The 27,683-nt window shown below is 38.9% G+C and overlaps 1 protein-coding gene across 1 annotated transcript in view; it reads right to left on the bottom strand.

The window, feature by feature from the left end:
• The window catches only part of ATP13A4 (ATPase 13A4), a 118,196-nt gene that overhangs the window by 9,050 nt on the left and 81,463 nt on the right, over window positions 1-27,683 (bottom strand). Inside the window, exons 18-28 of the mRNA XM_065942810.1 lie at window positions 22,170-22,294; window positions 20,592-20,755; window positions 19,651-19,773; window positions 18,115-18,194; window positions 16,153-16,195; window positions 15,646-15,755; window positions 13,711-13,807; window positions 12,312-12,384; window positions 3,938-4,109; window positions 3,059-3,252; window positions 1,591-1,679 (exon numbers count right to left, since the gene is read on the bottom strand). Of these exons, the coding sequence (XP_065798882.1) occupies window positions 1,591-1,679; window positions 3,059-3,252; window positions 3,938-4,109; window positions 12,312-12,384; window positions 13,711-13,807; window positions 15,646-15,755; window positions 16,153-16,195; window positions 18,115-18,194; window positions 19,651-19,773; window positions 20,592-20,755; window positions 22,170-22,294 (1,270 nt within the window). The remainder of the gene's footprint in view (window positions 1-1,590; window positions 1,680-3,058; window positions 3,253-3,937; window positions 4,110-12,311; window positions 12,385-13,710; window positions 13,808-15,645; window positions 15,756-16,152; window positions 16,196-18,114; window positions 18,195-19,650; window positions 19,774-20,591; window positions 20,756-22,169; window positions 22,295-27,683) is intronic.

Below are 27,683 nucleotides of genomic sequence, written 5' to 3'. Positions count from 1 at the left end.
TTTTATTTTCTAAAATGTACCCATAATTTTATGAAACAATAAAAAAATTATTTTTAACGTGAGAAATAATTCTTTGCACAATCTTTTGAAGTCATGCAAAAGAGTTTTCACTATTTTGTTGTTGTTTAGTCCACTAAATTGTTTCTGACTTTTTGAGATCCCATGGACTGTAGCCTACCAGGCTCCTCTGTCCATGGGATTTCCCAGGCAAGAATACTGGAATGGGTTGCCATTTCCTTCTCCAGGGGATCTTCCTGACCCAGGGATCAAACCTGTGTCTCCTACATTGGCAGACAAATTCTTTACTGCTGAGCCACCAGGGAAGCCCCCTTATTATTAAAGAGTATAACTAAATTCAACATGTCCCAACCTGTAACTTCTGCAGGATTAAGGAATTTTAACTCACTTAGAAGGCCGGTGGGCAAAGACTATTTATCTACATGAGTACCTAATCTAGTTCCTGAATACAATTGTACTGTTAACTATAGTAATACAATTATAAAAATGAAAAACTGAATGTAGATATTAGCAAATATGTCAGATGTCACTGTGGGCTTGTGAAGGTGTTGCTGGTTTTGAATGCACTACGTACTTCAAAGGCTTGTCTACATTTAGGAACCTGATCTACAATGATCAGTCATCTGTCATTGCCATTATGTACCATTCACTATGCCAGGCACTGGAAATACAAGAATGAATAAGATGGGATCTTGGCCCTCATGAAACTTATCTTTGAGATGGAGAAACAGACAGGCAATTTTGCAAAGAACTAAAAGCTCAGTTCCTTTTATCATCTCTTCTGTATTCTATTTATTGGTTTAAAAGACATTTATTAATGGTTAACTTCTATTTCAAAAGAAGAAAAAATTAGAATAAATCAAAATATACATTTTCCCTTGCTTGACTATGTAAAATTTCTGTCTCTTATAGAGTTTCAAAGTTGTCTCAAAATTACAAAATGTGGAGTTCTTGAGATAAGATATGGATCTTTGAAAAGTTTTAAATACATTAAGTATGTACATACAGAAAAACATGTTTTAAAGATGTTTTAAAAAGATGTAAATACAGATTTGAGAACTAACCCCAAAATTGTTACAGGCAAAACTGTTTAAACAGCTTCAAAACAAAACCATTTAGGAAAAATTCTCTCACATTTGAAAAAGGAAATGTATAAATAGAATTTCCAATCTTACAGGGATCTTTTAAAGGTAAAGTGTTCAATGTTTTTTAAATACTTGAAGTCAAGACTAGATAAAATTACATCTCCTAACTAGTCTGAATTTTAAAAATGAATAAATTCAGTATTCTTTTTAACCCTCCCATCTCAAAAGAATAATGTGTCAAGAATCCATGTCATCGGGTGGAGAGGGAGGTGGGATGGGAGACCGGGATGGGGAATTCGTGTAACTCTATGGCTGATTCACATCAATGTATGACAAAACCCACTGAAAAATAAAAAAAAAAATAAAAAATATATACTGGCAAAAAAAAAAAAAAAGAATCCATGTCAATTGCAATTGCAGCCCAGTTTTTGAAGTCAGGGTTTTATATAACTATAAAATATCACCATATCCCAGAGATAAGACTTACATCCAGGCGCCTATATAATTCTGGAATATCAGCAAATAGAATGAATAGACACACACTCAGCTGTACGACCAGCACAAGGACAAATATATCTGAGGAAATAAGAATACAAGTTATCATTTAGAGAAATCTGAGAGTCTCACATCCATTGACAGACATATGCTGATTAACACTGATTAGATTTACTTGATTTCTACATCCAAATACGCATAATAGATGAAAAGTACTCATTTCTATGAAATGAGTCTCACTTCTACAATTTTTTGCATGCCCTTGAGTTAAGTGGAAATTTTAGCATGCTTGCTATATGTTTTAATTAATAAAAATGGGAAATAATAACATACAGGATAATATTGACAAAATGTTTTCAATAAATGCCTTGGAGATATCCAAGTATCCGGGTCTCTTTAATGCAAATCATTTGCAAATACAAATCCTTTTCTGCAAAAAGGGAGGGCTGTAAATAGGACAGCAGCAACAGGAAATGTTTAAATTGCAGTCATGTGGAGGTCAGCATTCCACTGCTTCCTCACCCCAAGAAGAGCAAAATAACTTTCTCTGAACAGATTTTATATGAGGATATTGATTCTTCAAATTGTGCTTCTAAATTTTCCCACTTAGAGGGAGAGTGATGCTATACAAATATATGTCTCTTACTAGATCACTCACTTCTTCTAACATGCTCCCTCACCCCCAGCCCAGACTGTAAGGAGATGAGAGGTACTTTGGTCATCAGCCTCAATAGTCTATAGTAAAGATCCCACAGGCTGAACCTGCTCCCAGAACTGCCAGTCACGCAGACCACCTGACTATTGTACTGTACATGTCAGTAGACATGTCCAATTGAGTGCTGTAATCCTTCTTCTCACCTCCTCTGAGATGAATTCTGATAAGCAGAGAATTAAATGTGTCTTCCCAACTGGTGGTAAAGAATCTGCCTGCCAATGCAGGAGATGCAAGAGATGCAGTTTCGATCCCTGGGTCAGGAAGATCCCATGGAGAAGGAAATGGCAGCCCACTCCAGTATTCTTTTTTTTTTTTTTATTATTTTTCAGTGGGTTTTGTCATACATTGATATGAATCAGCCACACTCCAGTATTCTTACGGAGCATATCCCATGCACAGGGGAGCCTGATGGGCTACAGTTCATGGGATTTTACAGAGTCAGACACGACTGAGCACACATGCACAAGGTTCCCAATTTGGGGTAATCCCATGAAAACATGCCTAGAGACATTTCTAGAGAGAGGAAGAAGTGGATTAAGAAATTCTAGCATTTAATGCAGCTTTGGCGGAGGTAGCAAGGGACCAGGAGATGAGGCTGCATGTGTTTACAGAGCCCTGGAGTGGAAGTCAGAAGACCCTAGATGAGCACCAACTCTGCAACTGCACCTTGAGCGAGCCAGAGGCATGTCTGTTCTCCTCTCCAAAGAATGACCTCTCTCCTCTGATTCGGCACAATTCTACTCACAGTTTTTGTATGTGGGCTGCCTAAATGGTTTTCCTTTAGAGAAGACAAGAGCCACAGTGATGCAGTTGATTGTTCCCAAGAACCATAAAGTAGTGTTCTCAAAACTTGTGAAGACACCATTCGTTCCATTCTTTACTGGAGGAGCTGGAGAAACGGTTAACTTTGAAACGGTGTCATTTTGCACTGTGCAAGCACTGAAAAGGAAACCAAAAAGGCTAATGAAGTGAGATGACAAGCCCTTCTGAGGCATATGTATTTACATGACTCTGTGCCCCCCAAGTCTTCTATAACTGCCTACACTTTGGGAAAGAATATACTGAAAAGTACAAGAGAAAGAAATCAGCATATGTAGATCTATATTTTGGGTAGATGAATAGATGATAGATAGATAGATAAACATGTTCAAAAAGTTACTTATTCTATAAATTGGTTGGGCATGAATCATGTATTAAACCTATGTGGGAGAAAAAGATGTAAGTCATGAATCTTTACTCTGCTTGCTTAAGATTTCTGAACATGTACAAGAAGGGTGACTGTACAATTGATCGTCCAACAGGCACAGATGTCAATAGGAAAGGAAAAAATTTAACCATTTCATTGGGTTATCAAGCTTAAAATAGAGTTGCCTAGCTAAACTATAATGTATGCTCACCTTAGATATAAAAGATGGTCGTAGTTCACTATCATATAAAATGAGTAAAGAGAAATACCAATGAATGAAGCTACCAAACAGTGTTACAGAGACGCACACTCTGTGTGCCAAGGGCCTTAAGGAAGCCAAAACCTTTAACAGAATGAAGGTCCATTTGCCTCTCGACATATGGGCCAGATGATGTTTGATAGAAATTGGAATGTGAGAATCTAAGTCTGTGATCATACCTGTGCATCCCCATGGAATACCAAGGCTGCCTCTGAACCAGAATGAAGCCCACAATTTGCATGGCCAGGCTGAGAAGAATGTTGAGAATCACGGAGAGCAGCAGAGGTGGGGAGATCAGCCGTCCTGCTGGTCTGAAAGGCACCAGCTTGGGATAGGCACCATTCAAATTCACTACAAAATAAATTCAGGTTTTATATGGTATATGACAGGAGGCAATTTTTGTATTCTTCATTAGAAGTATGGTATAACTTCTTGGTCCCACATATTTGAAGAAACTGACAAATTGGAATATATCACAAACTGAAGGAATAAAACAATGAATGTATGCAAACTTAAGTCATATGAGGAATTCTTAAAAGAGAAGACATAGGACAATCACGAGATACCTTTTCCCCCCTAATGAATAGGCTAACTATTAAATTATAGATGAGGAAGTGATGAAATGAGCACTCTTGTATACTGCTTGTGGAAACATAAATTGACACAAAAATACCTTCTGCAGGGCAATTTGGCAATAAATATGAAGAAACTGCAAAATGTTCATAACTTGTGACATAACTATTCCACTTCTGGAAATTTATCCTAGGCTAAAAAAACAGAGATGTAGGAAGATGTTCATCACAGCATTGTTTACAATAAATTATGGTACATCTCTACAATGAAACAACATGTAATCACTAAGTAGTAATGCTTTCAAATACTAATAGCAAAATAAGGCATGACATTAGCAAAATGGCAGATTAGGTGGTTCCAAGACCTCATCCTTCCACAGAAACATTGAAAGACAAAAGGAAGCTGTCAGAACCAACCTTGTCAGAACTCTGAAAAACAGACAAAAGTCTCTAGCAACCAGGCAGATACTGAATCAAGAAAAAGATAGCTTAAAAATGGGAGGAAAGCTTTGTGCCATTTTTCATTTGCCCTTGCCCCACTCCGTCCTTAGTTTACTGGCAACCGTGAACAAGGTTGTCTGCATTCCCAGCAGGGGATCCTGCCCCCTGGTTATAGAAGGGAAAAGCAGACTTTATAGACAAGTTATTACGTATGTCTGTCCTAACCTATCTGGGGACTACCTGAGGACTGTGCAAGGTATTCATCTCTCTTTCATCTAATACAAAACTTAGTAAAGGCAGAAAAGCAGCATACACTCCTTGAAAGTACTGTAAGGCTAACAAGCTACCCACAGTCACAGGGAGCAAAAAATTGCAGTTGAGACATAAAATAACCATTTGTGGCTTAGAAAGAAAAGTTAAGGAGCATTTATTTGGAAAATTATAGTATTCAAAAGTACTCGTGCCTTTGGAGAATGTAGAAAGTCATGTGCATGCCAAAATGAACGGTCAGGAAAGACCAGAAAAGACCCTAAGTTTTTACTGAATAATCACTCAGCTCAGCACAAGCTTGGTAATGTGTTGAAGTGCCTCAGTACAGAACCAGTCTGTAATACTGGGAGAGGTATTTCTTTGTTCATGTCATGGAATTCAACTCATGGATATTTCTATCAAAATATTAGTTGAACAAAAGCTAAAGCAATAGAGATTTTATTGACCACATGTGACAACTGACGTAAATCTTTGAAAAAATAGCTCAGAAAATTTACTAAATAAATGGACTACTGCAGCCATCAAAAAGCAGCAAAACAAAAAACATCAAGACCTAGGGAAGGGAAGGAATTTGATTTCCAGATGTACAACATTATAATATTTAATGAAATAAAATAAACTGACAGAAATTATTTCTGAGAAAGCCCAAACATTGGACTTACTGGGAAAAAACTCTAAAACAACTGTTTTTAATATGCGTAAAAAACTAAACAAAGTCAGGCAAATAATATATGAGCAAACTGCTACTGCTGCTGCTAAGTCACTTCAGTCGTGTCCGACTGTGTGACCCTATCCCTGGCATTCTCCAGGCAAGAACACTGGAGTGGGCTGCCATTTCTTTCTCCAGTGCATAAAAGTGAAAAGTGAAAGTGAAGTTACTCAATCAAGTCTGACTCTTCGAGACCCCATGGACTGCAGCCTACCAGGCTCCTCCGTCCATGGGATTTTCCAGGCAAGAACACTGGAGTGGGCTGCCATTTCCTTCTCCAATGCATAAAAGTGAAAAGTGAAAGTGAAGTTGTTCAGTCATGTCCGACTCTTCGAGACCCCATGGACTGCAGCCTACCAGGCTCCTCCGTCCATGGGATTTTCCAGGCAAGAGTACTGGAGTGGGGTGCCATTGCCTTCTCCAATATGAGCAAAAGGAGGGTATTAATAGATAAAAATTTTAAAATGAAACAAAATGACATTCTTTGGGATGTTTTGAAAGAACAGCATGTATACTATCTATGGTGAAACGGACCACCAGCCCAGGTGGGATACATGAGTCAGGTGCTCGGGCCTGGTGCACTGGGAGGACCCTGAGGAGTCGGGTGGGGAGGGAGGTGGGAGGGGGGATCGGGATGGGGAATACGTGTAACTCTATGGCTGATTCATGTCAATGTATGACAAAACCCACTGAAATGTTGTAAAGTGATTGGCCTCCAACTAATAAAATAATATTTAAAAAAAAAAAAAAAAAAAAGAACCCTTTTTAATAACTTCTCTTCATTGACATACTCATTTTTGACATCAGTAAAGGTAATTATTGAGACAAATATAAAATCCTATATTATTTCAATTTTGTTTTTTAACATAATTTTTTATTTCTACATGATCTAAAAGAGAAATGCTTAGAAATAATTATATATGTATGTTATTGAGCACAAAATGGATAAAGATTTACTTTGTGATAACCATATAAAAGGAGACAGAGCTATAAAGCAGCAGAGTTTTTGCCTGCTACTAATGTTAATGTACCTATTCAACTAGATTGCCATACATTTAGCTCATTACATGTAATCCCTATAATTATATATTATATAATAAGAGACCTACAGTTAGCATCACACCCAAGGGTGAAAGATTGAGAGCTTTCCCCTTAAGATCAGGAAGAAAACAAAGATGCCCACGTTTACCATTGCTATTCAACACTGCATTGGAAATTCTATCTAAAGCAATTAGAGAAGAAAAATAGATAAAAGTCATTCAAATTGGATGAAAGAAGTAAAACAATCTCTACTCACAGGTGATATGATCCTATATTTTGGAAATCCCAAAGAATCCACATGAAAACTACTAAAGTTAAAAAATGAATTCAGCTATGTTGCAGGATCAACACATTAAAAAAGAAATCAATTGTGTTTCAACACATCAACATAAATGGATAAACAAGATATGATATATACATATATATAATGGAATGCTATTCAGCCATATAAAGAATGAAGTTCTAATGCTTGCTACAACATAGATGATATGAAAGTATTATGTTGAGATAAGCCAGAAACAAAGGGACACGTATTGAATGGTTCAACTTATTCAAAGCATTTTGAATTGGCAAATTTATAGAGACAGCGAGTAGAGCAGAGGTTATGAGAGACTGGATGGAAGGGCAATATGAATTATTTCTTATTAGGTAAAGAGCTTCTATTTGGGATGATGCAAAATGAGTAATAAGTAGTGGTGATGGTTGAACACTGTTGTGAAGGTAATTAATGTACCTGAATTGTATACTTAAAATGGTAAAAATGGCAAATTTTATATTATGTATAATTTAATACAATCAAAAAGGTTGAAAATATTTAATGACATTAAAAAGTGGGCATAAAGGTAAACAAAAAGAATCAGGATGCAAAACAATATAGAAAACATAATTCAAATACATATATATGTATATACATATATATGATTGGAAGGAAATATGTCAAAATGCCTTCATTGGTTAGCTCTGTATAGTAGAATATAGGTGGATTTCTTCTTTGTTATATCTTGTAATGTTTTCCATTTTATTTTCACAATGAACTTTATTAATCAATCATAAGAACAGTAAAGAGTCAAGTACATTTATCAAAAAATAGATAAAAATCTGGAAATGCTTGTTATGGGTGACAGAAGAATCACAAAAGAAAATGAGAGCTGTTTTCAAATATTTGAAGGACTGTTTCGGCAGAAAAATCAAATTATTCTCTGTCTTCCCAAAGGGCAGAACTGAGAACTGAGATGGGTGAAAGTTACAGAGAGACAGAGCTGGCTTGATGGAAGGATTTACTCTGTTAACAGTAAGGACTGTCCAGGAATGTTCTTATGGTAGATTTAACAGATATTTAATGAGCTCCTTTGATGTCTCAGGCACTGTTAGAAGTACTGGGAATATAGCAATGATCAGGAGAGAGAAGGTGTTCTCAGGCAGTGTACACCCTGAGAGAAGGAAAGCAGGCAAAAACAAATAAAAACAGAGATTAATGCCATAATTTCAGATTGCGGGAAGTAGCATGAAAACAATAAAGCAGAATGAGTGATGGAGAATAACTGGCTTGGTCACTATTTAAATGACCTTTCTGAGATGGTGACATTTAAGCTAAGATCTGACTCTTAAGAAAAAGCCAAAGCCATAGGCAGTTCCACTGGGAAAGTATTTTAGGCAAAGAAAATAGCACACACACAAAAAAAAGATGCTGAGGTGACCACAGTTGGCAATGTTCATAAGACAGAAAAACCAGGGTGTCTAGAACAAGGAAGTGAGTTGCAACATGGTTAGAGGTGAATTTGGAGAAGTAGGCAGGAGCCGGATCACATAAGATTTCAGATTTAATGGAAATGGAAAGGATGACAACAAAATTTATATGTAAAAAGTAACACTTTCACTATTGTGTAAAAGGTAAATTGGGGTGAGGAGAAAGCAGTGAGAATGGAAGCAAGATCAATTGTGAGGGTTATCACAGAAATCCTTAAGTGAGGAGACATGGCTTTGTGACAGTAGCTACACGGGATGGCGAGCAGGGATGCAGGGTATTTTTTGGAGGCAGAGCCAATAGGAATTGCAGATACATTATATGTAACGGTGGAGAAAAAAGGAAAATTAAGGATGACTCTGGGTCTTCAATTTGAACAGCTTGCTAGATTGTGGCATTATTTTAATAGAATGTAAATAAATTTCATGGGGAAAAGAACTTTTATTTTTTTTTCCACTGAAGTATTTCAATTGCCTACTACAGTAAGTAGTACAAACCAGATACTCAGTAAGTATTTAATAATTTGTTGACTCTCAGGTCTGATAAAACAAAATGTTCTGTTTGGGCCTCTGAAGTCTCCATACTGTTAAATAGCTAAGATTAGATGCTTAGCAGCTGCATTTCCAAAGCTTGGGATAGACGTCAAGGCTAGAGACACAAATTTGGCATTCATCATCATATGGGTGACATTAAATTCATAGAGTTGGTTGAAATCACTTCGGGAGATGGTGTAGATTGAAAAGACAAGCGAACCTAAGAACAAGGAAGCCTTGGCACATTCTGAAAGTCAGAGCTCAGGTAGGTGGCACAGTGGTAAAGAATCCGCCTGCCTATGCAGGGGATGCAGGAGATGCAGGTTTGATCCCTGGGTCAGGAAGATACCCTGGAATAGGAAATAACTACCTCTTCTAGTATTCTCGCCTGGGAAATTCCATGGACAGAGGAGCCTGGCAGGTTACAGTCCATGGGGTCGCAAAGAGTCGGACACAACTCAGCACACATAAACACACACACACATACTCAAAGAAGCAGAGGCCAGCAAAAGAAATGGGAAAGTGGTATTCTTTAAAGCAATAGATAACTCAGGAGTAAGTGGCATCACAAAAGCCAAGAGAAGAATCCTTTTTAAGAAGGAGGGTGCTGTTGAGAGAGTCAAGTACAGTGAGGAAAGAGAAGTGATCAGTACTGTTGACAGCAAGGAGGTCCTTGGTGGGCTTGACAAGAGCAGTGTTGAGGAAGTGCAGCAGAGGTGTGGACAGTACACAATAGCTTCTCTCCTTGAGTCTGTTCTCTGAAAGCAGAGTTTTTGAGCAAATTTTTTTAATGATAAGTTGGTGTGATAGCTGTTAATATGATGATGAGATGGTATTAGAGGAAATAGTGGACATAGTGTGAAAGCAAGACCAGGAGCCATGTGGAAGGGGCAATCTAAGACTGGCACATCTTTTTAAATGAAGTATAGTTGATTGAAAGTGGTTCAGTTACACACACACACACACATATACTTTTCAAATTCTTTTCCATTATACATTATTATAAGATATTGAGTATAGTTTCCTGTGCTATACAGTAGGCCCCTGTTGTTTACCTACTTCACATACAGTAGTATGTATATTCTGGTATTTTTGAATGCATGAGTAATGTGGACCCTCCCAGCCAGTGGTGGCTGGAGCCACTCATACAAGAGCACAAGAGCCAACTGCTGTGAAGTTCAAAAGTCAGTTATTAAACACAGCCATTATTAAAAGAAAACTATATATAAGAGCAATTAAATAAATATCTTAAAAACAAAGATAATGAATCCTCAAAACTGATAATGCCCTAATGATTTTACTACCTTTCAGCATTATCTCTGTTTGTGAAGTTAACAATGGAGATTGAACTTAAAAGTGTGTCACATCTGCAGCTGTTACATCATGAGCAATTGTTTTTTAACTCAGGAAATAACCTTCCAGTTTTCAAGAATTGTTAGTCAAATTAGCAAGAGTAGCTCACATGACTGATGGGCTGTGATTAAAGTTTAATCATATGATGATTAAAGTTTCAGCATAAGGCTTTGTGGTTTTGCTCATCCCGGAAAAGAAAAACATCAACCAACATTCACATTGGAACTATTTCAGTCATCAATCACAACCGTATAGTGACTAAGGATACAAGATTTTGATGAAACTCAGTTAAAGCATTCTGTGAGAATCAGCTGGTTAAATGGAATTTGCAAGAAAGAGTAATGTATATTTTATTATTATTTGTAAATTGTTCACTACTTATTTTTCTTCTTGAAAGCTTATAGTAAACGTATATGCATGAAAGTAATAGTCCCTCAGTTGTGTCTGATTCTTTGCAACCCCATGAACTGTAGCCCACCAGGCTACTCTGTCCATGGAATTCTCTAAGCAAGAATACTGGAGTGGGTAGCCATTCCCTTCTCCAGGTGATCTTCCCGAGCCAGGGATCAAACCTCCATCTCCTTTATTGCCGGTAGATTCTTTACTGCCTGAGCCTCCAGGAAAGCCCAAACTTATATGTATATGCATGTATATGTGTGTGTGTGTGTGTGTGTGTGTGTGTGTGTGTGTACATGAAGTGAAGTGAAAGTTACTCAGTCGAGTCCGACTCTTTGTTACCCCATGGTCTATAGAGTCCATGGAGTTCTCCAGGCCAGAATACTGGAGTGAATAGCATTTCCCTTCTTCAGGTGATCTTCCCAGCCCGGGGATCCAACCCAGGTCTCCCTCATTGCAGGCAGATTCCTTACCAGCTGAGCCACAAGGGAAGCCCAAATAATATACATGTATATATACAATTTTTGAAGAGCTGGTTATTAAATATTTGCCAGGAAACCACCTCCTCCCACCAAGCAACAGCACAGGTTCAGAATCCAAATCCATTCCCTCAAATGTTAGAATGTGGCTGATTGAAACAAATGACTGTAGAATTAGAGATGGCAGTGGACAAATTTGGTCTACTCAACAATTTGGGAAGTTTGACAAGAAAGGGGACAGCAGCTTATGGTGGATTTTGGGTCATGCAAGAGCTCTTTAAAGAAAGAAGATAAAAAATATACATGTATACACTGACTGGAATGATCAAGTAGACCAAAGAAAAGTTGATGGTGGAAAAAAAGATTTTTTACAGAAACAAAATCCTTTAGGAGGTAGGGGCAGGTAGGATTAAAAGTACAAGTGGTGGCATTCATAGGTAACAGAGAAAAGCAAAGAATATGGTCAAGATGATGGTTAGTGGTCAGGTTGGGAAAAAAATCCCACATCAGGGAAACTGAGGAGACAATTCAAATATTATTGATAGTTGGAGGTGGTGGGTGAGAGTAGCATAATGGCAAGATTACATTTAATCTCTGTTCTAAATCCTAAGAGGCTAGGATTGGAAATAGAAACCATGAAAGCCATTTAGCTTCTATAAATTGGGCACATTTGGGCCATAACTATACTTAAAAGCACATAGAAGTCAGTGTTCCTGATTTTCAAAGTGCTTTTTTTCATTTTAAATGTTTAGCGACCCTTTGTAGAAGCTCTATATTTTGTGGAAAACAGTAAAATAACTAGCCAGCTTTTCCTTGGATAACACTTTCTTTCAACACTTAAAACTGAAGATTCTGTTTCCTCTTTCTCTCCCTGCAGACTATATCCCTTTGTGAACAAGTCACGCATCAATGCTGCTATAGCGACCATCTCTCATGGTGGGACCAACCCTGCAGGGAGAGCGGGACACAGGTGCAGGAGAGCATCTCTGAGAAGAAAATTTAAAAGATATCTTACTTGTTACACCAATAATAGTTGTAATGGCCAGATCCTGGAACAGAAACTGGTAATTTGAAAGGTTGTTTGTCTCCTGAAAATAAAAATGAAAGTCGCTCAAAAAAGTTAGAAACTTCTGGATGAAATGTGATATAAACTGCACTCACTTTGTCATAGCAACATAGGATTTTCAATTAGAAGACCAAGGCGATATGGTCAGGGTCATGGTCATGTCAGCAAGAGTACCAAAGACAAGCCTGTGAACTTCTCCCTAATCAGTAGGGACACCGCTGTGTGCCTTCTGGGCTGGTCCTTTGAGCATCTCTGTCACTCCTTGTTGACGGGAACACCTCACCCTACTAGATTCATCTTTTCTCTCTTTTCTACTTGTTATCAGAAAGATTGGAGTTTGGTCTAGCACAACAAAATAGGACTTTCTAAATGGTAAATGAGAAATGGGGTGATCTTACCTAAATTTCATCAATGGAAAATAAGAATAACTAAACCCATGATTTGCATTCTTGGGTGTTGTTAGAAAGTCCTGATAAAGCATGCTGATATTCTTAAGAAAAATATATTCAGGTCTTATTGATTTCAAGGAACTTGCTTCCTTGCCCCCCCACCCCTTCGTGAAAAGGCAATAATGATTACCCATTATCTCTACTTTTAACTCTACTTTTGAGGCTAATGAGTTACTGGGATTCCAAAATACAGCCAGATCTCTGTAATGAGCCTCTTCTTTTTCAGTCCATTCATCAGTGAAAGGAAAAGGACTTATACAATCTGAAAATAACAGAAGTAAAACCTTCAACCCTGGAGCAAGAGGGTAAGACATAGAGATGAATCTGGATACCTTCAGCATGAGTGGAATTCCCTTTCTCAGTGTTAGTCAATAGAAGAAGCCTATAGGTTGAGTTCACAAACATTAATACTAGGTATGTCTTTTCTTCTTTGATATTTTGCTAAATAATAAAAGCTATCACAAGATCTATGTACTTTGGGGGATATGATATGCCTATTTTCAAATCCCTATATTCAAGGAATCAGTGATATGTTGCTTTGTACTAACTCATCAAAGTCAATTGCTAAATTTTCAGGAATTTAGTAAGCTAGTTGTTGTGTGTGTTTAGTCGCTCAGTCATGTCCGACTCTTTGCGACCCTATGGACCATAGTCCATCAGGCTCCTCTGTTCATGGAATTCTCCAGGCAAGAATACTGGAGTGGGTTGCCTGTCCCTTCTCCAGGGGATCTTCCCAGTCGAACGCAGATCTCCCACATTGTAGGCTGCCTCTTTACCATCTGAGTGACCAAGGAAGCTTGAAATATCCTATTTGCACTCTTTCTTTAAAAAGCATTGCAGATTGAAAGTGACCACTACTTTCAGCTCTCACTAACCAAGAGACTAGGTCCCAATCATACCCAGTAGAGCAGCAGAACACCAACATATTGAATCATGCTGTACAGAGCCATGTACTTAAACATGCAAAATGAGGTGACGAGAGCTGCACGGCCTTCCCTGCATGAGAAAAGAAATGAGAAAGTAATGAAATGAAAATCACGGGAGGAAATGAGGTCAGTTATCCTGTGCTGTTTAGCTGAGCTCAGAAGAAAAAAATCAAAGCCTGATAATTTGATTGTTTGTCTAACAGACTGGACAGTCTTGAGCCAGTGGGAATAAGTGGTCAGTATGCTAGATTTTCAATGAAGACTAATTCCAGTCCAGGGTCCACAGGCCATTGGTCAAGCTTTGAAGCCCAGATATGGAGTTACTTTTGTCCTGTCTGTGGGCATCATTTCAGCTCCGAGTAGGAGACTTGAGAAATAGTTCCAGAGTTCATAATCATTCACTAATGTGACTTGGAAGTTCATTTTCCTTCTCTTGGTCACAGTTTCTTCATCTATGAACCAAGGAATTTAAATAAGATTGCAGGTTTGGGGGCTATTTTCATGCTCCAGGTACTTCAGGGGTTTTGCAAACATCTCATTCAAATTTCATTTGGCAGTCCCAACTTTTTCTAAAACTGAGCTAAAATAATATGCACATTCAAATGAGGCTTGCATCCAACTTAAAGAGACTGGAATCAATGAGCATGTTCATTTATGTTACTGTTGATTGATTTTGAGTAAATGGTATAAATTTAAAGCTTAAAATAGATTATTTATCCAATACCACTTTTATCTTTTTCATTTTGGGAAAAAAAAAAAAAAGAAGAATTTAAATTTACTTCTGGTTGGAATAGTTTCCTGGGATTCCAAAACCTGATCCTCAAATCAGACATTTTCCTGTATTGGGGCTTTGCTGCTGTAGTTAACTCCACCTAGAAGGTGGTTTCTCCTTTTCCCTCACCTCCTGAGAAAGGCTCCCTGACACAACCACATCTGAAGAAATTGATTCCACCATCTGAGCTATCTCATGACTTTTCACACTACTCCTGATTTATCTGTGTATGTGTTATTGCCTGGCTTCTTCACCAGAAGAAAGCTTTGTGAGATCAAGGAATGTTTATTTGCTTCTGAATTCCCTGTGCCCCCAACAGTTCTGGGTACTGAGTCCCTGCTTTATAAATATTTGTTGAGTGCATGAACACATTTTTTAAATGGGGAGGAGCTAGTCAAAACATTATTTTAGTGTGGTGGAAAGAGTATGACATTTGTACATGAAACACATCGAAGCAAAATTAATTCTAATACAATCTTCAATCTTATATGGCAGTGAGTTTGGCTACATCAAGTTCTCAGAGCTTCAGGTTCTTTGTCAAAAAAATAGTAACCATCCCTACAATTCCAGGCTGGCACTTTATAAACTGTAAACACATACTAGTTATAATAACCAAAAGCAGCCACAATGTTCACCATCTTTATTATTCAAACAAAATGCAACAGAAGTACATATTCTGGGATGGGGGAGGGGAATGAAGCACCAAGGGAAACTGTAGTAGAAGCAGCAAAGATGAATAAATATTCTGGAAACCAGGGATAGGAAGGATATTCCAAAGAAGTTTAAAGACACAAGAGGAAAGGAAGACAGGTAGGGAGAAGAGGGTTTCTGTAAATCCTCCATTAAGAAAGTATCTAAGGAGGTATATTCAGAACAATACTGAGAGTATGATTAACATTTTCAAAGCAGCAGCAAGTTCCAGATTCCAATCTTCTAAAAATAATCTATTCAGTGATTTTCACTAGAAATGCCACTGCTTTCCCGGAAGGTAAATCCACTCCAAAGTAGAATCTTTGCTTTCTCCCACAAAGCACCCTCTCCACCCAGGGACATACATTTTCCCTGGTTTTTGCAGAATAAAGTCACCTAAAAGTCAAGAGAGGTTAAAACAACGCTAGAAGAAAGTACCTACTTACTTGATAAGGTGAGGCACACATTCAATGTTTGGAGTTTTGGAGGTGAAAGGTGAAGCCACAGACGCCTCCTGCTCTGATAAAGAGACGCCCACATGAGCCATTTTCAAAGCCTGAAAGCAAAGAGTCAGCTTATTGACTACTGACATATATCTTTCCTGAGGCTGTGTAAGAAAGGCTAGTTAATCTGGCTACAAGGTGGTTTGTAGGCCCAAGCTCTGGCCAGAAGATGATTATACTTTGCTCTGCCTACTGCATAAGAAAGAGATGTCACTCTGACACCTAGCCAAAGAAGTTCAGAATCCTGAGCCAAATTCTACCCCATTCAGTCCATACTGGTCATTGAGTCATTGTGTGGCTCTGGTCCAAACCTTTCCCAAATCCTCCCCATCAGTTTCTCCATCAAGAGGAATGGAGATGGTACATAACCCCAGAGATGCTATCTCTTATTGGGCTTGGAGCAAATACACTTGAGGACAAGATGATGGCCCCACATTGGCAGCTACTTACCCCACAGTCATTGGCTCCATCACCACACATACCTACAAAGTAACTAAAAGGGAACAAAGAGTCAATTGTAGAGGAGATCAAAGCAATCTTACCTACTAATTGCTCTAATTAAAAAGATAAAATAAGCTTTATTACTTAAGACTCAAACTTATTATTTATTTTAAGGGAGTTTCCCTAACAGTCTGGTTTGACCAAGAGTAGAGTTTGACTCAGCAGTTCCTGAAATGGATTAAGAAAACCATCGTGGCTGTCCTAAGTCTAGGTGCTTCAAGGAGACCCTGCACTTCACTATCTAGGGGGCAACTCTGTCAGCTGTAAAATAGGAAGTGCATCATTATATGACAGCATGGCACGGTGGGAAGGGCATGGGATTTGAAATCAGGAAATCTAGATCTTTGACCTGATCACTTTCCATTTTGACTATCATTCATCTCCCCTACAAAGCATTATGAGTATTCAGTGAGGTGGGGCATTCTAAAATGATAAATAAAAATTCGTTTTTGGTAATGTTTAGTCACTGGAGAGGAAATCCACTGTGTCAGCCGTCACTTGAGGGACTCAAAAATGGGCTGCCAGGATCAAAAGTTGAAGAAACAAAATATATCTCTATTTCAGGATAGATTTTCAAGGCTGAACGGATACTGCTACCTTGAATTGTTGATGAAGACAGTCTGCTTTTTAAGGTAGGAGCAATCTAACAATGTTTGCATAATTTTCTGTACTTCTCTTCCACACTGCTACCTAAGACAATGAATTTACTGCAGAGGTTTTCAGCCATGTTCAGAAGAGAGGACTATTTGCCTTTTTGGTGACTGAATCAAGTGAATACGAGCTGGAGTTGTGTGGGTATTATCCAGTAACAGAGGTAGAGAAAACCTCTGAGACTCCATGGAGTTCCATTAACAGGAAATAAAGGATCCCAAATGATGGGGTTCTGTTAATGGAGACACTTTGTATTAAGAGTATCTTTCTAATTTAGGATGGACAGGATTCCTTGGATAAGAATGCTTTAACATTTCAGGGTTATGTGAATCTCTTTCTTGTCATAGGATCCCCCCCATATATCATAACTATAAAAATAATTTTTAAAAATAAAATGTACATTTTCATTGCACCTTCAGAAGTCAAGTTCAGATGACCTTTCCAGAGTTATTTCTTGTGCCCCTTATGTTCTAGTTCAGTGGGATTCTCTGGATGCAAAATTGACTTACGAAAGGAACTTTTACAAAGCACTGATGTTCAAGCACCCACACGAGTAACTGAATCAGAATCTCTAGATGGTGGTGTCCTGGTATTGCTAATTTTTCAAAGCTCCTGAGGTGACTGTCATGTGTAACCACATTAAGAACCCTGCCCTGGACTTCCTTGGTGGCCCAAAGCTAAGACTCTGCACTCCCAATGCAGGGAACCTGGGTTAGAGCCATGGTCAGGGAACTAGAATGCATAGGCTGCAGTGAAGATCTAAGATCCTGTGTGCTACAGCTAAGACCTGGCCCAGCCAAATATATAAATGTTTAAAATGTAAAAATAAAAGAGGAGGGGACATATGTATACCTATGGCTGATTCATGTTGATTTTTGGCAGTCAAAGTCAAAGTCACTCAGTCGTGTCCGACTCTTTGCAACCCTATGGACTATTCAGCCCATGGAATTCTCCAGGCCAGAATACTGGAGTGGGTAGCCTTTCCCTTCTCCAGGGGATCTTCCCAACCCAGAGATCCAACCCAGGTCTCCTGCATTGCAGGCAGATTCTTTACCGGCTGAGCCACAAGGGAAGCCAATTCTGTAAAGCAATTATCCTTCAATTAAAAATAGTAATAAATTTAAAATTTAAAAGAAAAAGAAATTTTAAAACAAACAAACAAACACTGCCTTAAACAACGGAGTGACTTCCTATACCTCTTACTTTCCCCCTGTTGTGCCTGTATGCACTTTACACTACCTGAATTGATAAAGAACCTACTCTAGTTTCTGAAATTCTTCTACCAGACTGGATTTCTGCCCTGGAGACATTCTTGCAAAGATGGTTCCATTCATCAGTATCTGTAAAAAATGCAAACAGGAAATTTTTTAATCATGTCAGCTGGTCATACCTGAAATAACTGATAGCACTCAGAACACTGACTGGTTAATGATATCCATGAGTGAGAAAACAGTGTTTTTAAGAAGTCCTCCTTTGGATTTTAAGACAGATATTGAGACTTTGGTCATCAGGTTAGTGATCAGGAAGACTAAAATCAATAAAGATGACTACTTAATAGACAGAGTTGATGAAAACAATGACCTACAAGAATTTAGCTCAGCTGCCACGGAGATTGTGGTCATGAAAAATCTAGAGCTTAATAGAACCTTAAACCAGTAGAGTATGAGAAACTGCAAGATAAAATGAGGTTAGGATCCCAAAAGAAGGAAAAGAGGCAACAACTGCTTTTTGGAAAAATTGTTTGAATCTAGCAGAAAAACAACCTAGTGATGACAGAATGATTATGGGTAGCCTTTGACTTAACCATACTATCTGGGCTTGACCAATTGTGGAACTCAGCTGATATCTCCCACCTAATTTGGGCTATGAAACATTAATTGATTGTTGTATAAAAACCTCTACCAGTTCCATCAACCTGAGCCCCATCCGACAGAGTCTAAATTCTTCTGTTACAGCTGTATGCTCCCTGCTCTTCTTGGCAATAAACTCAGTTTAGAGTTCACTTAGCTTTAAGTCTTCATTCTTTTTTTCTTCAACAGTACCCAAGATAATGAGCAATTGAATGCAAATAAATCATTTTGCTTTACTATGAACATAATCCTCCTCTAGTTTGTTCAGATGTTTTATATATATAACTTGCCAGCCCCCACTATGGGTTTAAGTTTGACACTCTTTTGTATAGAGATTCTCTACCAAAAGCCTAGTGGAATTCCTCTACCCTTGGCCTGCCCTTGCTGTATTGCTTCAGCTGTGTCCGACTCTGTGCAACCCCATGGACTATAGCCCGTCAGGTTCCTCTGTCCATGGGATGTGCCAGGCAACAATACTGGAGTGGGTTGCCATTTTCTTCTCCAGGAGATCCTCCTGGAGATCCCTGGATCAGGGATGGAACTCACCTCTCTTAAGTCTCCTGCATTGGCAGGAGGGTTCTTTACCACTAGTACCACCTGGGAAGCTCCATCCTTGGCCTTCCTTCCTGCATAATTGCTGGATTCCACAATCCTGTGAGACCCCCTCAATCGTGGCAGTATAGTGACAGCTACCTCAAAGCAATCTTATCACTTGAGAAGTCACTAATGCTTTAACTCTACAGTTGATGGATAATTGGCTAATCAAGTTTACTTATTTAAAATCTAGCAGGAAATTAAACAATGACCTCTGCAAAACTATCTGCTTTCCTTATGATACATTCTGTAGGTATATCTAACCTAGTTAAAGGTTTGAAATTACTTACTATCTTGCTCTCTGACATTGTTAGCATCTTTACCAGGAGATAGGTACCATCTTAGAACTTACCTTTGGCAGTAGGCTATTGAAATGTTGAGTTATAACCTGGAAGGACTTTCCATTTAGAGCAAAATGGTAACTTCCTTCTTTGCTATTATCAGAGATTTCTTCCCTGATATTAATGTAATTGTCCTGCAAAGCAAGACACGGTTATTTTAGACTTGATAAGGTGGTTAGAATCACAAGCATATCTAAGCAAAGGCAACTATGATAGTCTGAGGTCTCTCTTTAAAAGTCACACTCCAGCCTTGATTCCTCAGAGAAGCATTTTCTCTTTGCTGGATCAATCTTTGCACATCAACAGCCTCTAGTGAACAGGTGGATAACACTCACGTCCTGTCCGCATCCTGATTTGATCTCAGTGAGTCCCAGAGAAAAGCACATTTCACACATTTTAAGTGTACAATATGAAAGCATTTCAGCTTAATAAATCTCTCCCTGAAGTGAAAACTTTCCTTTTTTTTTTATTGCTAGCAGAATTAATATTGTTTCACAAGGACACAATAGAGATAGGATACTGACAAGACTGGGGATAAATGAATAAACTTTTTTTCCCCCATCTTGAAGACATGGTCTGATTTTCCAGTGCACACAGCAGTGTCTCTCCTAGGGACTAAATCCACTTTGAACTCAATGGGATAGCGGGCAAGCAAGGGGAAAAGGGGAAATTAGATTTGCAGTCTCACTTACTATATTCTTTCTAAAGACTTTTTAAAGTTTAATAGAATGTATTATTTCCAGCATCCAGGATAGCACCATACTTTAAAACTCAGTATGAATAGTATGGTAAAGTGATATAGTTGAGTGCTTTGAACTGCATACATGTCAGACATCTGAAGAAGTATGTTGACCCCAGGTCACCTGTACACCTCTGCCAGTCAAAGCTGCTCAGGAGCCAACTGTGTGTGATGAGTTAGATAACATGGCAGAAGGTCTGATTTTAGGTATACCTGATTCCTGTATGCAATGTGCTTCTTCTCTTCTAGTAATTTCCAAGAAATAGATGCTGATGAGGACCCAGTTGTTTCATTTGCTTCAATGAGAATGATTTTCTGGCTTTCAGAAACCATTCCAGACTTTCTGGCCACTGTTATTGCAGTCTGAAGATTGTCACCTAAAAGAAAGGAAGAGTACCCCAAAATGGGATTGAAGAGACAGAACCAACTCATGCATAGCCTGGAAAACTATGTATAAATACTTATAAACTATGTAAAACTATGTATAAAATGATGTGTAAACATAAAAATATATAACTGAATCACTGGTGTACACCTGAAACTAACAACATTGTAAGTCAACTATACTCAAATAAAAACTTTTAAAGAAAGACTCTAACCCAAACTTCCTATACCTAGGCAAGACACCATTCCCTTGCCAAAGCCAAGAAAGATATTTCAGGGTATATAATAAATCCCTTTCACCTCATCCAAAGACAATTCTTCAGAAAAATTACAACCAAGCAAGAGAAGAAACAGAACAGAAATTTCAATATGAGGAAAGAGGTGAAGAGGGAAAGCTGTGAGCCATGAGTTCTTACTTCTACATAAATCTAACTGGTTAAAAATAGATTCTGAAAATGCATACAATAATTGCTAAATAAAAATTTTGAAACAGAAGACCCATAATATAAGGGGAATTCTAGTTCAGTAGTAAATTAACTCAGAAACACCTAAAAGTTGGACTGAGGGGCTCAGAAAAGAGAGGGTAAAAGTGATTCAAAAATCTCTTGATTTGGAGGGACGGGTAGTGGAGGGGAATAGAGAAGTACCAAAGGCGAGGTGAATGTACACTTGAGTCCCCAGGATAGAACTGAGTTCAAAGGCAGTAGGGAGGAGAGAGAATTCTTTGGTGGGAAAGACTTGATTCCACAATTCATAGAGCTAAATGCATCTGACTTTGAGAGCAGAGAAAGGGAAGGCAACACACACTCAAAAAACGTGAATACTTAAGGAACTCATTGACTCTCCACTCAGAAGCATTCATTAGGAAATTTTACACATTTCTCTTGCGTGATCCTTTCTCATCATTCCCTTATTTGTGATTTGGGGTTTGAGAGTGAGACTGCAGGGACATTTCATAATTTCCAGAATCATAGATCTCATTTGATGGGCCATCAGTGTAGTGTACAGACCACGCTGACTAAGCATTCTTCTTCTCTGAATATTTAACAATAAAATCAACATCTCTGCGTGGCTTAAGTCTTCTTATTCAAGTGTTATTTCAAAAGTCCCCTATCAGAAAGAACACCTCATCTAAAGTAGCTGGTCAGACACACTTAACCGCATCAGCCTGTTTTGTTTTACGTAGCTTATAATACTTACTGTTAGTTGTTTATTTTCTTTCTTAACCCATGTGAATGAAAACTCAGTGAGAACAGTAACTTTGCCTTTTTTGTTGCCCATCTCCAGCTTCTAGAATGGTGCCTGGCCCATATCAGGGAGTCAAAAAGACTTGCTACTTTTTGAGAGAACTATGTCTAATTCTGCATCAAATTCTTTATGTTTTCACACACACATTTTGTTCTATACCTGTGATCATCACAGTCCTTATCCGGGCTGAGATGAGCTCTTCAAGGACAGGTTTTGTCTCTTCCTTCAGTCGATTCTCCAAGATCAGCAGTCCCAGAAATATCAGGTCTGATTCTACCTGCTCCCTGGAAGTATATGAATGATGGAACAGAAGTCACCTACTATAGTCTTTCTTACAAGAAGCAAAACAAAAACAATGACAGACATCTTCCTCCTAGAATGGTCCCTACTCAATCATTCACGCACCATTGCTGGGGCCCTGAATATATGCAAGAACTTTCCAGAAAAAAGACAACAGAGAGTACAAGGATACGGAGACATTTGCTCTGATGGAATTGAGAGGAAGAGAGGGTGCTTATTCAGTCCAAGATTCACTTTAATCTCGGTAGAGAATGAATGAAATAGCCACAAAATTGTCTTCCATCAGATGGGGTGATTTTCATCACTTCACCTGTTAGTAACCACCAGAAAGAAGTTTTAGCTCTGATACAAAACATCATGAAAAGTAAGTGCAGCACAGAAAAATAAAATAAAACACTGGTTTCTCTAGAAATCAAAGCTATCATCAGTACTGCTTTGGTCCCAAGAGGCATGAGGCCATAGTCTCAAAAAGAGCCCTTCTTTTGAAACCAAGCTTCTCCCTCTCTCTGCCTTTCTCTCTGTGTGTGTGTCTCTCTCAGGGGGTAGCGTTGCTCTTCTACATAAACTGTGACTGTTTCTGCAAACAAATGAATTTTCTGAGGCTCCTGCCCATCACAAGAACATTTCCAAGACACTCCACAGGACTAAGTGCAGGAGAGTACCTCTGGGGTTGGGGTTTCAATGATTCTTCCATGATTCATTTATCTGAGACCCAGATACGTCTAGCAGACACAAGAGCAAGGCACCAGCACCTCTCAAGTCTGGCCCAAGGACAGAGGAACGCAGAAGAACTGAACTGCCTTGCTTGCCGCGTGTGTCTCAATGCTGGGCCTCACTTCAACCAGCAGCCCAAACTAGAATGAGGGACACTCCCCAGGTCACTGCTAACATCTCCACAGCAGTGGCAGGAAGTAGATACAACTTGAACTATTCACCTCAGAGCTGGCTCAGAAAGATAGCACTCCCTATTCTTCTGAACCTAGCATTTAAATCTCTCCATAATCTGGGTCCAAAAGATCTTTCCAATGTTATCTATCACTAAATTCTTCATCCACCCCAAATTCCAGCCAAGTTGGACCATGGGTATGTTCTGTACACAACCATCTTTAAACATTTGCTCTAGACTGCCAGAGGACATTCCTTCTTACTTCATAGAAAAGGTTATAAGTTCCCTGTGATCTGCCATGGAAACCCTTCCTATATTTTGAAATCAAGCTCACATGCACTTCCCATGAAGACTTCCCCAAATAGAAATACTTTCAGTCTCAACCTATTACTGCTACCTCAGTTCAGCTTGTACTTTGTCATTCTTTGCTATTTGATCTATCTGTCTCTGATCCTTAAGAGTGAACTTGCTTGGTTCAATGACAAGTCCAACAACACCCATGTGTTGCCCAGCACAGAGGATGTGCTCAGCAAATATTTGCCAGTTGCAATGCTCTATTGCCTAGTGAAACTGTTTTTCCCAGGCAGCCCTGGAAAATTCATTTTCTCTTTCAGAAATTCTACTGCCAGAGGGTTCTCATGGGAAATGAAGCCAGCAAATCTGTCAGATCAGTAACCAGTTAGTGGACACCTAAATAAATGCAAGAACTTTTCTGGTGGCTCAGTGGTAGAGTCTGCCTGCCAATGCAGGAGACACGGGTTTTATTTCTGTGTCAGGAAGATCCCCCGGAGAAGGAAATGGCATCCCACTCCAGTATTTTTGCCTGGAAAATCCCATAGATGAAAGAGCCTGGTGGGCTACAGTCCATGGGGTCACAAAAGAATCAGGCATGATTTAGTGACTAAACAACAATAACAACAAAATAAATGCAAAGAACAGGGCTCAGAAAAGAGGAAGAGAATATACAGGGATTATAGCAGTTTCTAACTCCAGAAACTTGACATTCAACTTGAAGGACAAGATTAATCCTGACCACTTTGATTACATGGAAAGTTGGGGAAAGTATTGTGGTCGTGTACAAATAAGAGTCCTCTGGCGTCACAGAGGATGGTGTAACCATTTCTGGGTGGAATGACTGGAGAAGCCTTCCTAGAGGAGGTGATATTTGAGCTACTTTTTCAAGGATAATGTAGTTGATACCTAACTGAGGTCCTCCAACCTTTTTAGTAGTCTTCAAACACAGGCATTAGGTTTGAAATATTGTCAGAGATCACTGACACGGTCCAACCACAAGGCACCAGGCATGAAGAAAATGACTGCAGTGTTAAGATCTGACAAAGTCTGCAACCCACCTCAGCACTCGTTTTTCTGGTTCCTCTGGCATGTGGGTTCAGTGCATAATAATCAGGAGACCAGCATTCTAATCCAAGCTCTGCGGCTACCCTGCTGTGTAACCATGGGCAAATCACTTTCTTTGCCTGGCAATTTATCTCTACTTTTTCAAAAGCAGGTGATTAAAATAACAAACCTGCAAAGTCTCTCCTAGCTCAAGTGTGACACAATTCTCTTCTTTCAATCTGATCTAGAAAATGAAATGAGAAGAAGACACGGTCCCTTGAAGGGGTTCACACTCTGTAACTTGGAATAGCATGCTATCTTTTCCCATTTCCTGCACAAACGTTACACCTCCTCCTGAAGCACCTAAAAATAATGAAGACTGGTGAGTGTAATACAAAGGAGCACTGTCACTCCAGTGATTACACTTTATGTTCTTAAAATCCATGTGACTTTTAAAAGATGGAATAGGCATAAAGCGAGCCATGAACCATCATAGAAATTATGATATTAGTGCTGGAAGCACTCTGAGTAAACACACACCAGAAAGAATGTTCTGCTTTAATCATGGATTAGAAAGGCAAATTTCTAATTAGGAAAATTGACTTAGCTAGAAGTAGATATGGTGGTGATGCAGCTTTAACACAAGATGGGCCAATTGACAACCTAAAAGATCAGATTCTACCAGTAAACTTGGATATAGACACCTTATCAGATTTTGGAAAGTTGGAATTTGAATGCTGTGGGCTGTGTACTCTCCTGTCTGCTGCTGCCCTCACCACAGCGCCCCTCCCAAACATGCGCCCCTACCGTGAGTGCTTTGTTATATTCACAAGCTCTAAAGTCATGAGTCTGAAACTTAATACACAAATATATCATCATAGTAATCAGAAGCAACAGTGCCTCAGCCAGAATCTTGATATATATGTGTCAAGACTCTCAGGAAACAAAGTTCCATTCCCAATTCTGCCACATCCCTGACCCAAGTATCCTCTTCTTTAAATTGTGAGATTCAGTCTCAAAGTTCACTTTTAGCTCTCTGACTTGAGTGACCTGGGTTGGTTAAAAGACAGCAAAGATCCAGAACTGTAATAGCCAAAGTTTTAAGGGTCACAGTATGCTGGCCCACTCTTCTTGGGCCAATAAGTCCAGAGAGTCAACACTCAATGACTTTGGATGAGTCACTTCCCCCTCCAGGCCTCACCCACCATTAATAAAGGTGGGGTTGAAACTGATCAGTGATTCTTAGCAGGGGCGATACTGCCTCTCAGTTCAGTTCAGTTTAGTCACTCAGTCATGTCTGACTCTTTGCATCCCCATGGACTGCAGCACACAAGGCTTCCCTGTTCATCACCAACTCCTGTTGCTTACTCAGACTCATGTGCATCAAGTCGGTGATGCCATCCAATCATCTCATCTTCTGTTGTCCCCTTCTTCTCCCGCCTTCAATCTTTCCCAGCATCAGGGTCACTTCAAATAAATCAATTCTTCCCATCAGGTGGCCACATTATTGGAGTTTCAACTTCAACATCAGTCCTTCCAATGAATATTCAGGATTGATTTCCTTTAGGATGGACTGCTTGGATAAAAGCATCAGTTCTTCAGCACTCAGCTTTCTTTATAGTCCAACTCTCACATCCATACATGACTACTGGAAAAACCATAGCTTTGACTAGACGAAACTTTGTTGGCAAAGTAATGTCTCTGATTTTTAATAACTGCAAAGTAATGTCTCTGCTGTCTAGGTTGCTCATAACTTTCCTTGCAAGGAGCAAACATTTTTTAATGTCATGGCTGCAGTCACCATCTGCAGTGATTTTGGAGCCTAAAAAAAAAATAAAGTTTATCACTGTTTTCCATTTTTTCCCCATCTATTTGCCATGAAATATGGGACCAGATGCCATGATCCTAGTTTTCTGAATGTTGGGTTTTAACCCAATTTTTTCACTCTCTTCTTTCACTTTCATCAAGAGGCTCTTTAGTTATTCCTTGCCTTCTGCCATAAGGGTGGTGTCATCTGCATATCTGAGGTTCCTGATATTCCTCCTGGCAATCTCGATTACAGCTTGTGCTTCATCCAGCCCAGTATTTCTCATGATGTACTCTGCATATAAGTTAAATAAGTTAATTTATATATTTAATAAGTTAAATATAAGTTAAATAAATATACAGCCTTGATGTACTCTTTTCCCAATTTGGACCCAGTCTGTTGTTCCATGTCCAGTTCTAACTGTTGCTTCTTGACCTGCATACAGATTTCTCAAGAGGCAGGTCAGGTGATCTGGTATTCCCATCTCTTGAGGAATTTTTCAGTTTGTTGTGATCTACACAGTCAAAGGCTTTGGTCTAGTCAATAAAACAGAAGTAAATGATTTTCTGGAACTCTCTCGCTTTTTGAGGATCCAACAGATGTTGGCAATTTGATCTCTGGTTCCTCTGACTTTTCTAAATCCACCTTGAACATCTGAAAGCTCACAGTTCACGTACTGTTGAGGCCTGGCCTAGAGAATTTTGAGCATTACTTAGATAGTGTGTGAGTTGAGTGCAATTATATGGTAGTTTGAACATTCTTTGGCATTGCCTTTCTATGGAATTGAAATGAAAACTGACCTTTTCCAGTCTTGTTGCCACTGCTGAGTTTTCCATATTTTCTGGCATATTGAGTGCAGTACTTTCACAGCATCATCGTTTAGGATTTGAAATAGCTCAACTGGAATTCCATCACCTCCACTAGCTTTGTTCATAGTGATGCTTCCTAAAGCCCACTTGACTTTGCATTCCAGGATATGTGGCTCTAGGTGAGTGATCACACCATTGTGGTTGTCTGGGTCATGAAGATCTTTTTTGCATAGTTCTTCTGTGTATTCTTGCCACCTGTTCTTGATATCTTCTGCTTCTGTTAGGTCCATATAATTTCTGTCCTTCATTGAGCCCATCTTTGCATGAAATGTTCCCTTGGTATCTGTAATTTTCTTGAAGAGATCTCTAGTCTTTCCCATTCTACTGTTTTCTTCTATTTCTTTGCATTGATCACTGATGAAGGCTTTCTTATCTCTCCTTGCTAGTCTCTGGAACTCTGCTTTCAAATGGGTACATCTTTCCTTTTCTTCTTTGCCTTTTGCATCTTTTATTTTCTTAGCTATTTGTAAGGC

The sequence above is a fragment of the Muntiacus reevesi genome, chromosome 8, assembly GCF_963930625.1.
Source record: "Muntiacus reevesi chromosome 8, mMunRee1.1, whole genome shotgun sequence".
Lineage (NCBI taxonomy): Eukaryota > Metazoa > Chordata > Mammalia > Artiodactyla > Cervidae > Muntiacus > Muntiacus reevesi.
Note: the sequence above shows the minus strand (reverse complement) of the source record. Positions and strands in the feature narration are given on the sequence as shown.